The following is a 13,959-nucleotide window of genomic DNA, read 5'->3' as shown; positions in this document are numbered from 1 at the left end:
CTCTTCCCATATCCTTTTTTTAGGTGGACAATCTGAGCGTCAGTAAGGGAGACATTACTGTACAGTAATGTCTCTCTAATTGACGCCCAGATTGACCATAAAAATGGACAATTTGGGAAGATGAGATACGATTACTCGAGCCTTGCGGTTTATTTTTATAGTTATAAATTGTCCACAATTATAAAAACGAGCCGCGAGGCTCAAATAATCGTATCTCCTCTTCCCAAATCAGTGGACAATCCGAGCGTCAGTAAGAGAGACATATTGTTCTATATCGTTCCTATCTGCTCACTATTGAGTCACCGGGACAAACGAGTTTTTGCTTTCACCGAATAGGCAAGCCTTCAGAATGAATGAAATAAAAACAGAACAAGATAAAGCAAAACCAAATAAATGTCCGATAAAAAGAGTGAAGTCATTTACGACTCTCGACCCGATAAAATCGAGCGAACAGTGGGAGTTCCGTTCGTAGAAACGGCTCAGCCGTAGTCATGCTAACTCGTACATTTCCAAAGACATTTCTAAATGTACGATTGAGAGAGTTTAGGGATCTCGAATTCAATTTGCGACTTTCGCGTTCTATTCCTCTTCCATAGATCCTATTCTCAGAGTATCCTGGCGAGGTCGAGTGTCCAGTCCGCGACCCAGCGACCGCATTTGCGGCCGCGGGAACGACTGCGGCTGTTAATCGCGGAGGATTTGCGCGGGATTGGGTAAACATCGTGGGCGATCGACGTGGGCACGTCTTTGGCCTGGTTCTGTCTTGGGAAATGTTTCGCCGACTGTGCCAGCCGGCTCCGAAACCTTGGCCGTCCGATAATGACGTGCAATCCTATATGGAAACCGTTGCCTCGGGCGGTTTCGTCTGCAATTCTCGCAATCCTTTTCGATGTCCCGCGAGCCACGAAGCGTCGAGATAAAAACGTTAGCCTGTTCTTCGAAAAGAAAAAAAAAGGTAAAAATTGCGAAAAATTCCGCGCGCAAATAGCAATGTTCCCGAGTGTTCCCGTGGTATCGGAGCACCGAATAGCCGCGCTCGGTCAACGGGGGGAAGTTTCTCTCGAATTTGAAATCGGACTCCTCGACGACGGGCCTTGGCGTACGCGAGCCGCCGCGCCGCGTCCGATCTTATCTATTGTTACCGCCCGGAGAACGCGTTTCTCCGGTGCAGGTTTACACGCGTTCGCGGGTCCGTGACTCGGCCGGCGATCTGGGTGTGCTAACCTATGTGTACGAAACAACGTGTAACCGAGTTTTTCGTGGTCGGCAGAAGGTGTAAGGTCGCGTGGGAAGCGATCGGGATCCTCCCTGGCTGGCAAAAGGAGGACGAGGCGCGCGTGAAATCCTGAGAATGGCGGCACGCTAACTGCGTGAACTAGGTAGGCGAGCGCGGCCGAGATTCGCTAACGCAATTAGGGACGGGATTGTTTTGCCAGCGGGCCTCTTCTCCGCCTTCTTCGACGATCGGGCTAATCTCCGTTTAACAGCTCGAAAGTGTCCCCCCGTAGGTAAATCGAATTGCGACCGAACAGGCTTCCACTCGATGTAATCCTCCTCTCGGTATGTCAAGTTTCTTCGCGGAAACCTCCGCAAGAACGTCTGGAAAAAGAAAACCATCCGAGCCGATTACCGCGAAAGCGCTGGCGATTCCGTTTTCGGGGGCCTTTTGTCGCAGGGGTTACTGCGACGGTTTGTATAAAATAATCCGAGAGAGTTTTTTTGGTTTTTATATAACGAGAACTTTAATATAACTTGTAACAAAAGGCGATGAGGTACAGTGTGTAGAAGGTAAAGGTAAACGAGTGACGGATGAGACAGAAATATGAACACGTTGAGAGTCGGAGGAAAACTTGCTAACTGACGTCTCCCGGTCGAGAGGTCCTCGTATTTATTGGGGAGAACGTATTGAAATTGGTAAGGGAAAGTCCTTGGGAAGGGCGAAGGCCTTTCCCGAAGATTTTCCGACCGGGGTGATCCGGGACCTATGGTCCGAAGCTGTGTCCCAACGTTTTTATTGTTTTATTGCGGTGTGTACGCCTTGCGTCGGGAAAACCCGAAAAAGGCATATGCACACCCCGTTTTTGAAGGACGTGTCTTTTTATGTCTGGTCCGCCACAGCCTCTTTCGCCGGCTGCTGTTCGTAGGACTGCTCTTCTGTGCGATCTTTAACCCCTTGACGAGGTCGAGCGGTCATTCGTTTAACGCTAGATTTACGGAACCCGTCAAAATGGCGGGTCGCTAATTTTTTAATTTATGAGTTATTTTGAGTTATTTAATGATGATACATTTCTGAGTTATTTGTGCAATTTATATGCTACTCACGGCAAATGTTACGATAACGCTTGTCAACCGTTTGAGTCCCGAGCAGCGCGATCGCGCTGTTCGGATCTTGTATCGCGATCAAACTTTAGTGACGCACGTACATCGCATAGCTGTTCTTTTCATTTTTTTTTCTTGTTTTGTCTGTCAATCTTGACGAGCGCTATCGCGCCGCTTAGTTCTCTTCGCAATCAGTTAAGGCAAGCGCTGTTACGCTGTTCGTCACTTTTCGACCGTGTTTTCTGAATAACTCCTGGGACTCAAACGGTTCAAAATCGGAATAAATGTCTTATTGTTGCTTCTGTAAACTAATATGAAACAGCTGTTTTTTGTGCTCCGTAAATCTAGCGTTAATGTGCCACTGGAGACCTCGACGAGTCTTGACTCGTCAAGAGCTGTTTTCGACGGACGGCGTGCAGTATATTATTAGATTACTCAGTTGTTTCGTTCGTGCGTCGATTCTGGTTTGTTTACAATGTTCAAGATCCCCCACCCTCCCACCTTCTCGACAGTATCGATAACAGAGCTGCATCCACAAATCGGTAAACCAAATTTCAAAACAAAACATTCTCTTTCTCAGAGATTTCTCTTGCACATAAGTGTTCAGTTGAGCCGTGTTGAATAGTATTTTTCGAACGCACCAAGTTCCGTTTTATTTGTACGTCAAGGGGTACAATCAGGGGGCAGAATCAGAGCTTTTCCGCCGATCAGTGAGATACTTGATTGGAAGAAAATTGCAAGAACGCGACGACGAATACCTTTTTAACACCCAACTATATATGTTCAACGAACTTTAACCTTTTAGGCACGACGCGCCACTATAGTGGCTTTCGCGGATGTCATCTCTCTGAACGACGCACCACTTCATATGCATTCACTTCTTTTGTCTTCGCATCGATTTACAATATACAGACTTATCTTAACAATATAACTGTTAACAATATAACTGTATCTTAACAATATACAGACACTCTGTACAGTATATATCAGATTCTGCCGTCGAGAGAAATAACCTCGCGCAGAATTCAGCCGTACCTAAAAGGTGAAGCACATTTTGTAAACAATTTTATCGTTTTTTTTCAATCGTGGTTGAACACACGCTCTCGCCCGAATCGCTCAAACTCGAACACCGAGACTAAACCCGAGGAATCGCGAGTAAACAACTGGCGTTCTTCGGTTGCTGAAGAGAGCAGTGAAGTATCGATCTCGCCAAGATCTGTTGTTCCACGTTTTTCACCTTCGAACATCCCCTCGCAGTTTTAAACGGTTCAACTCGCTTTGTTCCTCGAGGATTCAACAATCGGCAATCGTTCTCCACTAGTCGCAACTTGTTTGTCTTTCGAATACAGAAACAACGAATGAATAAGCTACTTAAAGTCTAGCGATACTGATTTATATTCGGATACCAATTAAAACGGAATAACTCTTTCAAAACGGGAATAAACGACTTGAATTTTGTTTAGGTGATAGAGAGACCAGTTTACGAGACTAACTAGAATGCCTTTTATAAATTTCGCTATTTCTTGGAATGACAAAACAAGATAAAAAAAGCTCTCATTTTTTAATTTTTTTTTATCTGAACGTGTAACAAAAGTTTAAAAAATGCTTTTTGTAGATTTCGGTAACTTGCATGCATGTTGAAAATTTCATCGAAATCGGTTGACCGTGGTATGAGCTGCAAACAATTAAAGATCGCAAAAATCGCAGTTCTGTCCCGACTTTTGACACTTTCGACGATCAAACCTACAGTTTTTTTTTAATCTTTTGACGCTTGTAACATGACTTTTGGTGAACCGATATCCATGAAATTTTCAGCGTGTACATAACTTACTCTACAAAATGCATATTTTAAATTTTCGTTGTAGGTTCAGATAAAAAGTTAAGAACTGCGAGTTTCATATTTTCTTTCGTCATTCCAGCCAATAGCAAAATTAAAAACAGCATATTCTAGTAATTGTCTAGTGGAGCAATGCAATGGTAGCTCTACCAGTGCATGGCATCTATCATAAAAGAAATTCAGATCGCTAAATCCAGTTCTAAAACAATTTATCGCGTTTTAAGAAGTGTCCGAATAATAATAACAATAATAATCAGAGTCACTGTAACTATATTCTCCACGTATCCTCCGAGTGTCTCGACCATCCCAAACGGCGTTGCTAGCTCGAGAACCCGAAAAAACAGCGCGTTGAACCTTTCGTGAACCGTTTGCAGAGGGTCCGCGAGCTCAGAACCCGAGCTCGGCCCGCTCTATGCCGTTGACTGCGGGAGGTCGGTCTAGCGAACAGAGATCGATAGATCGCTAGCCGAGGATCGACCGATCGTCATCATGGTGGTGTCACACCGCGAGGGCAGCATCTCGTCGAACATACGGGCGATAATCGAGCAGCTGAACCTGAACCCGGTCGAGAGGAGGCGACTGATAGATCGCACGAAGCAGGACACGCCGCGATGCAAGAGCTTCCCGAGCGTGCCGACAGCCACGAAGATCAGCATCGGCGTCTACGGGTGCAAAGAGAAGGTCGAGTACGAGATCCCCGGATCGATCAGGCGGATGTTCGAGGATCGCTCGAGAAAACCGGAAGCCCCGCAGACTATCGCTGTTAAGATGCAGCCGGCTGATAGCCAGCCGATCGAGGTAATCGGTCAGATCAGCACGGAAATCCTTCTGTCGGCGGATTTCGGCTCGACCCATGGATCCGCGAGCATTTCCTTGCTTGCCATGATATTCGACGCGCTATCCTTTGTTGTTATTATACGTCGATCATTGCGAAATACAGTAATGTCTCTCTAATTGACGCCCAGATTGACCACAAAAATGGACAATTTGGGAAGAGGAGATACGATTATTCGAGCCTCGCGGTTTATTTTTATAGTTATAAATTGTCCACAATTATAATAATCGTATTATAATATAATAATTATTATATTATAATTATATATATAATATTATAATTATAATAATTATATATATAATATTATAATTATAATAATTATATATATATAATATTATAATTATAATAATAATAATTATATATATAATATTATAATTATAATAATAATAATTATATATATATAATATTATAATTATAATAATCAATAATAATCGTATCTCCTCTTCCCAAATTATGCATTTTAGTGGACAATCTGAGCGTCAGTAAGGGAGACATTACTGTAGTAATCTGTTACAAAAATGTCTGATATGGAAACAGCGCGAGAGCCCGCATTCTCGTGAAATTTACGTGGAAGGTAATTTGCAGGAAAACATTTGACGGATATTTCTTCTCGTGGCAACCTCCCGCATGAGAACGCTGAACACTTCGATAAGACTTTTAATTGAACTTAACATTCAATACTTTGCACTCGAAGCTATTTTAACTGTAAATATAAAATCATTTTCCTAACTTATAGTATTTCTATTTTATATGACAAAATGCATTTTATGCATATGAAATTGACTCTTGGGACTCGCACAACGGTTACACTCTTGATAATTCTTTAAATCTAAACTTTGTTAATATGAAAATTATCTTGAAAGGTGATGTAACAAATTTTAGTGGTGCCTCGAGTGCAAAGGGTGAAACGTACAATATGGAGAGACATCTTCTGGAAAGTTGCGTTCGTTTCACGAGAGATCTTAACAGAGTAAACGGATAAACATTCGGAGCCACTCTTCGATGCGCATGTTGTTGCGTCGATTGTTTTCCGAAATTTCCATCGACGTTTATTTTTCATTCCATTTCAACGTTTCATTCGCGATAAATCTAGCCAGCGTTGTTTTCCTCGCAAATAGTAAACATTGGAAAAAAAATGGAAGAGGAAAAAGTTGTACCGTTTTCTGCAAACTGTGATGTTTTTTATCTGCATTATTTTTTATTTTTGTTTTTTGAAACGAAGGTGGCCTTCGATTTTTTAAATGCAATGCTGCGTATTTTTTATGTCATTTGAAAGCTTGTGCCAACACGAATTTGCTCGTGTACGGTATAATGACCTTCAAGATCATTCATGCATCGTATATGTCGTATGCGAATGAATTCCTGCCGGCACACGTTTTCATTCGATATAAGAAATATGCGTGGAATTCCATATAAAAAATTGTAGGTCGTCACTTTCATTTCTCGAAAAATAATGCCGACAAAATACGTGAAGATACTATTGCATTGCTTGCAGAAAACAGTGTAACTTTAACAAAATTTCATTTTGCTGTTATGAAAACCTAGGAATGAAAGTAAACGAAGATATGCTATGAAACTGGACTCGTTCTACCGACGAAATTATTACGGACGAAGAAGTACAGTAGAACCTCGATTAACCGAACTGGATATTCCTCGATCTTTACTATTTGGATTTTCGATTGTTCCAAGTAATAACGATGAAGCTGTCGAAGAACCTCGATTAAACCTCGACCTGCCATCTTGTACTACCGCATCGTAATTAAAAAGAGATTAACCGTCAATGTTGAATTCGGATAATCGAAGTTCTACCGTATTATTCGACGCAGCTGTAAAAGAAATCGCGGTGCAAGTGAGTCGACTTGGAAACTCCGAGGACTGTTGTCCGGAACGAGTACTTTTTGCGACAGGAGAAAAGAAAGTCCGCGTCAAATGTCGTTCGCAGACCTATCCCTTTCGTAAATTTCATCGAGATCGATACGTCCCGAGTACGTTTCGTCGAGGGGGGAAGTCCTTGAGCCCGGGGATCTAGAGTTTCGCTGGATCCGTGATCCGACGTGGCTGAACCCGCGTCACTAAATCCCCGTTCCTGACGCAATCGGCCGCGTAACTCGGCGAAGCTCGTAACGAAATGCTCACGGATTTCACGGAAATCGGCTGCGACGATTGCGCAATAAATGATCACGTTGAATCCGACCGGAAGGACAAGGTCGTGGAGAGCAGCAGGGGGCTGGGATCGATGAGGCCGCCGTGCAAAATGGAGGATCGGCCTCGGCCTCGGCCTCGGGCAGAGTGCAGGCGAATCATCGTGCCCCAGGCAAGAAAGGAGCACCAGCAGCCGGCGAACAACGACTCAGATGCGATCGAGGTAATCGATCGGATCCGTCGCGAGCTAACAGGGACGCGATCCCGTCTAGATCCTCGCCGGATCGAATCAAGACCAGTTTAAATAAATCCCGCGTGCACGTTGCGATTTATCGCGCGTATCGTAAAATTTGTCGTGCCGCAGGTTCGACGTACAGTGCCCGGCAGAAGGCTGTCCAACGTTGCAACATCGACTATTCGAATCTTTGATGTACGATTTCGTCATTATTCGAACGCGCTTCAGTATGAACAGTCATCAGTATTAATAATAATCAGTATTAATCCGAAGCGATCTATAATAATGTCTCTCTAATCGACGCTCAGATTGTTCACAAAAATGGACAATTTTGGAAGAGGAGATACGATTATTCGAGTCTCGCGGTTCTTTTTTATAGTCACGAACTGTCAACAATTATAAGAACGAGCTGCAGGATAATCGTATCTCCTCTTCCCAAATTGTCCATTTTTGTGCGCAATCTGTGCGTCAGTTAGGGAGACATTACTGTATAAAGGTGATTCATTAAAGCTGTTAGAAAACGATATCTGTGTTATCTTTAACGATACTAAAAAATGCTGATACGATACTAAAACTGCAACAAAATTTCACAGGAACAACTTAAAAACACAGAACCTGTCGCTAATGACCTTGCAGTCGATGCGACATTAAACCCAAAAGAAACGAAAAAGATATACAAGGTATCCCAAAAATGTCTCGCAATCCGAAAGTGGCGGGTTCCTCGGGTCATTTGAAGCAACTTCTTCCTTTACAAAAATTTTCTCCGAGGCACCGTTAACGAGTTATTAGCGAAAAACAGTGATCAATGAGAGGCGAGCTCGTCTGGCGCTAGGCGGCCGAACCGGTGGGCGGGACTGGGCTTCGCGTGCTCGTTGGCTAGGCCGTCTCGCGCCGGTCGAGCTCGCCTCTCATTGGTCACTGTTTTTCGTTGATAACTCGTTAACAGTGCCTCGGAGAACATTTTTGTAAAGGAAGAAGTTGCTTCAAATGATCTGAGGAACCCGCCATATCCGGATTGCGAGACATTTTTGTCTTTTTTCACCCTAAAAAGATGATGTCCCCGTCGATATTTTGCAAACGTTTTCATAGACCGAGTACTAAAAGTACTATCAGACCGAGTACATAAAAACGTATAACGATTTCGAAAACGCTCGCAAGCGGCATTATCGTCGAACCATTGCGGTCGAACGCGACACGCCGCGATGAATCGTAACGTGGACTCGCAACCCTCACGACTCGTTGTGTCCATCTGAACGTTAGGATAAACCGGAGGACGTCGTCTCGACGGTGTCCGTTAGGCCTTCGTGCAGGATCGAGGATCGGCCACGCTTGAAGCCGGAAGCGAGACAGAGGATCCCGCCGGTGATCAAGGAGGCGAGTCCGCGGATCGAGGAGACGATCGAGGTAATCGATCGCGACCGGCCAATCGAATCGTCCTCCCCGAAGCCGATTGACTGTCCGCCGTGTGTCCGACGTGCTCGCGCGCGAATACCCACGGAATCGTGGACGCAAGTGAACCGCGGCCGACGTTTACCGATGGCGGAAGAGTTACGAGCGGACACGCAAATGGAACGAGCATGATAGAATGCGTCACGGATGGATGTAGGCCGCGGTTGGGCTGCATTCTGTCGAAACTCGTCAGCAAAATGATTCGGCTAATTGGGTTTTATGTGTTTTAAAGGCTTCGTTTCGTTTCGTTTCGTTTCGTTCGCACAGGTTCTAATAATAGATCGGTTGAGGAGAAGCAAGATAATTGGGGTTGTTGCATCGCGACCAGGCACCCGCGTAATTGTTGATACGGCTGTCGCGAATCGAAACTTCTACGGGAAAAGCTGGAATTAGATGCTTCGCTTACACGCTTAACGAGAGAAAACCAAAATATTTCTACAATTCGAAAACTAACAAGATTTTGAAAACAAGTATATAACGAGGATGTTTAGAATTTCGATGGGTTTTCTTTCAAATATGTAACAAAATTTATAAAATTGAATTTTTAGAAAGCTATTAACCCTTTGCACTCGAAGCTATTTTAGTTATATTTTAAACATATTTTCTGATCTACGATGTTTCTGTTTTATATGATTTATTGCGATTTACGCATATGGAAGCTTATTAGCGAGCACAAAACTTGCAATTTTAACAGTCTTCTAGATATAAACGAGTCCGATACTATTACAGTTATTTTGAAAAATAGTATAGCAATTTTTAGTGGCGCCCCGGAGTCGCCACTCGAGCGCAAAGGGTTAATTAACCCCTCCCTAGCGTGTTAATATTGCGAAGATTCCACTTTTAGCGGTCAGTCTTCTATCTTCGAGTGAAACTAGAACGTCAGGTCATATTTCGAAACGGGGCCCGAGCACGTCCAAAACAGCAGATAGAAGTCGATGGAAGCCGGAAAACAACTTTCGTTCGAATTCAGGATCCCGGTGGCCCCAGGTTCGGTGACATTAACTGATATCGCGGGACCCCATCTTGATCGCTCATTCAACCCGTCTAGCCGGGGGCCGGCGTCGCGTAAAGTCGTGTTTCAGCTGCTAAATCGTCGAAAGTGAAGTTTATCAGTTGAACGGGCCCAGCCGCGCGCGCAATTACGCGGCGGCCGATGATAAGGACCGGTTGCGGGTCGCAGGTTGCAGGTGGAACACCGACGAAACCTTTCCGAGAACGAAGAAGTGCCTTTCGAAGCGACGGGCACCTGCAACCGGTTCCGAACGATCGCGGTTAACTGGCCGCGGGCCCTGGGACCCAATCACCTAACCTCTGTCGCGGTTTAATACCGTTAGGGCCGCTAGGGCCGCTACCGCCACCGGGGAACCGACTGCAGCGGCTCGTATTTCATTTTTCTAATACACCGCAACCTCGATTATCCGAATCTCCGACATCTAAATCGTTTATTATTCGAACGCATTATGTAATACTTGCATACGTAAATCGATCTAAGGAGATCTATATATTCGGCAAATAGATTAACTTCATAAAACAAAATGTAGAGAAACGTCCTAGAATAGTATGCATTGATTTTTAAAATTCTCTTTAAAATATAAGTCAAATAAACATTATACGATATACTATTACAGCTTTAATCTACCAGGACGACTTTAATCTATCTTTATACATTGTATAATGATAAATCATTATATTATATAATGATTATATAATATAATATAATTATATTGTATTATATAATATAATTATATTATATTATTATATAATATAATTATATTGTATTATATAATAAACTGATAAGGAATACGCATGTTGACCGCTAACTTTTTATATTTGAAAGAAATTTCTTTCGACACCAGAAAATAACAAAAATTTTATAATATAATATTATAATATAATAATATAATAATATAATATAATAATATAATATAATATTGTATTATATAATATAATATAATTAATTATATCCATGGCCAACAAAATTTTTGTTATTTTCTGGTGTCGAAAGAAATTTCTTTCAAATATAAAAAGTTAGCGGTCAACATGCGTATACCTTATCAGTTTGGACAATAATCGAAGTTCTGCTGTACAGTTAGGGACGTTTTCCAAATTTTGTACAGCGTCGGTACCGCGATACCGATGACGAATCAACGAGACTATCGAGATTAATGGTGAAAAGGTAAACGCGATTTTTCGACTGCTCCCCCTAAATGGCGGACTTTCGAAACCAGTCTTCTAGCGATCTCGTAATAACCAAATATAGGCTGTTCTCGCGGTATCGTTTTCCGAGTCGTTGGCCAACCAAATGTCGACCCACTGGTTCACGATCCAGTGATCCGAATCGATCGTAATATCGATTTCTTTTCGCAGAACCCGAAATCGCCGAGGGACTCGGTCGATCGAGTGATACCCGGGGCCAAAGAAGACTTACGTAAGTATCACCAGGATATGAAAAGATTTTAGGGAAGTCGTTACAAATTCTAGAAACACGTGCAGTAATTTCTCTCGCATTGTCCTTTGGCTTTTAAGCAAAAATGGACAATATTTGGGAAAATCGCGGATACGATTATTCGAGCCTTGACACTAGATTTACGGAACCCGTCAAAATGACGGATCACTAATTATTTGATTCACGATTATTCATATCGTAAAGATACATTTATGAGTTATTCATTCAACTTATATGTTACTTAGGCCAAACGTTACGATAACACCTGTTAAAAATCAGAATCAATGTCTCACTGTTACTTTCATAAACTAATATAAAACAGCTGTTTTTTGTGCTCTGCAAATCTAGTGCTAAGTTCGTTTTCATAATCGTTGCCAATCGGCAACCATAAAAGCGAGCCGCAAGGCTCTAACAATCGCCTCGCCTCTTCCGAAATTGCAAAAATGGACAATATTTGGGAAAATCGCGGATACGATTATTCGAGCCTTGACACTAGATTTACGGAACCCGTCAAAATGACGGGTCACTAATTATTTGATTCACGATTATTCATATCGTAAAGATACATTTATGAGTTATTCATTCAACTTATATGTTACTTATGGCAAACGTTACAATAACACTTGTTAAAAATCAGAATAAATGTCTCACTGTTACTTTTGTAAACTAATATAAACTAATATATACTAATATATAAACTAATATAATGTAAACTAATATACATTTTTTATGCTCCGTAAATCTAGTGCTAAGTTCGTTTTCATAATCGTTGCCAATCGGCGACCATAAAAGCGAGGCGCAAGGCTCTAACAATCGTCTCGCCTCTCCCGAAATTGTCCACTTTCGTTTACAAGCCGAGTGGACAATGCGGGAGAATTGACTGCGTTCGCGTAAAGATCGCGTAACGTGAAATTCCGATAAACCCCTGAATCGATAGATAAGATAGCCGCGCCATTGTTCCTTTGTCCGCGGGATACATATTCTTTATTCGGAACGCGGCGTGTACCTCTAAAAGCTCGACAATATTTATTTCGATTGTACGTCGAGCTTGCTCGAACGAAACCGGCTAATTAAATAACTGGTTAAATCGCGTGCCGGGCCGACACACTGACCTGATCTCTTCGTTTGTCGAGCAGCAGAGCTAGAGAGCGCGAGCTTGAACCACACGGCTGCCCACCATCGGATTTCGGTTCGGCCGAAGAACCGAAGGCCACCGCGACGCACGGCGCCGCAGACGGCGAACAACACGTCGTCGACGCCGACGTCGACGATCACGACGATCACGGAGGACTCGTTGGACAGCCTGGATCCGCAGCTGGCGAACACGAGCAGCAGCAGCGCGTCGTCGCCGACGACCACGGAACCGAAGACGGTGTCGGTGGCGAGGAAGTCCTCGAGCCGGCTGTCGAGGAACTCGGACATCTTCGAGGAGCTGGAGTCGAAGCTGCCGAGGAAGCCGCCGAGCCTGGCCTCGCTGTCTCCGGACAGCTTGGACGCGGTCAGCGCGTCGGGGACCAGCGTGGACACGAACGAGGAGCAACCCGAAGCGAGGCCGGAACCGAGGCCGGAACCGAGACCGGAACCGAGGCCGGAACCAAGACCGGAACCGAGGCCGGAAGCAAGGCCGGTCGTCAGGAAGCCGTCGACTCGGATGCAGAAGGGCGCGGAGATCTTCGAGGAGCTGGAGGCCAAGCTGCCGCGCAGAAGATCGTCGAACCGGCTGTCCAAGTCACCGGACAGCCTGGAGGCGGCTTCCAGCTGGTTCTCCAAGTCCAGCGAAGGCTTCGACATGCTGATGGAGTACGAAGAGTCGAAGCCGGTGGTCCGTAGGCTGCTGAACCCGATCTCGAAGTCCACCGATCGGGTCTCCAAGTCCTCCGACAGTCTGGAAGCCATCGAGACCCTGGCCAGCGACGAATCGATCGAGCGCAGGAGGAGCAGCTTCGAGTTTCGGGCGCGGCGATCTTCGAAGAACATATCAAAGTCGTCGGAGAACTTCGACATCCTGGAGCAGACGCTGCAAACCGAGTCCAACCCTGTCCAAGAGCTGCAGAAAAGGAGCAGCATGTCGGATATGAATCTGGCGAGAGGCAGGCGGTTGTCGAAGAGCATCTCGAAGTCGTCGGAGAGCTTCGAGATGCTCGAGGTCAGCGAGACCAAAGACGAGGAGGAGGAGGAGGAGAACAACGTCCGGGACAACGGCTTCGGCAAGGTCTCCAGGAGGTCCTCGAAGAGGATGTCCTCCGAGAGCTCCGACAATCTGGAGACGGAGGACAGGCTGGAGAACAGGAGGATCAGGAGGACGCCGAAGAGAATACCGAGCACCAGCTACGTGGACATCGTGCCTCAGGACGAACAGGAGGAGGAGAAGAGACCGGTGCCGGTCAGGAAGCCGTCCAGGCTTCAGAAGTCCTCCGAGAGCTCGGAACTGGGTAGCACGGATACTCTGGACTCCGAGAGGAGGAACAAGTCCTCCGAGAGCACGGAAACCCTCGACAGCCTCGAGAGGGACCTGGACCAGGACAGGAAACAGGAGGAGTCCGCCGATACGGTCACAGAGAAGCGCGAAAAAAGCGTAAGTATCTTTGAGACGGTGGCGATCGAAATGCTGTGCCTCTATCGAATACGATTACCAGTCGATAGCGTCCACCTTATGTACAATATCATTTACAAATCAGCATCTATTTATCGATACC

The 13,959-nt window shown here is 44.7% G+C and overlaps 1 protein-coding gene across 6 annotated transcripts in view; it reads left to right on the top strand.

The window, feature by feature from the left end:
* LOC117229530 (uncharacterized) overlaps nt 1-13,959 on the top strand; it is a 205,486-nt gene that overhangs the window by 188,326 nt on the left and 3,201 nt on the right. For 5 of the 6 annotated variants that reach the window (XM_076520118.1, XM_033486068.2, XM_076520117.1 and 2 more), the window contains 2 exons: nt 11,185-11,245; nt 12,400-13,838. In XM_076520118.1, the coding sequence (XP_076376233.1) occupies nt 11,185-11,245; nt 12,400-13,838 (1,500 nt within the window). Of the gene's footprint in view, nt 1-4,530; nt 4,955-7,191; nt 7,357-8,628; nt 8,773-11,184; nt 11,246-12,399; nt 13,839-13,959 lie in introns of all 6 variants that reach the window. The other variant, XM_076520120.1, reaches the window with a different exon arrangement.

This window comes from Megalopta genalis, chromosome 3, assembly GCF_051020955.1.
Source record: "Megalopta genalis isolate 19385.01 chromosome 3, iyMegGena1_principal, whole genome shotgun sequence".
Classification (NCBI taxonomy): Eukaryota; Metazoa; Arthropoda; class Insecta; order Hymenoptera; family Halictidae; genus Megalopta; species Megalopta genalis.
This window is presented reverse-complemented; position numbering and strand designations above follow the sequence as displayed.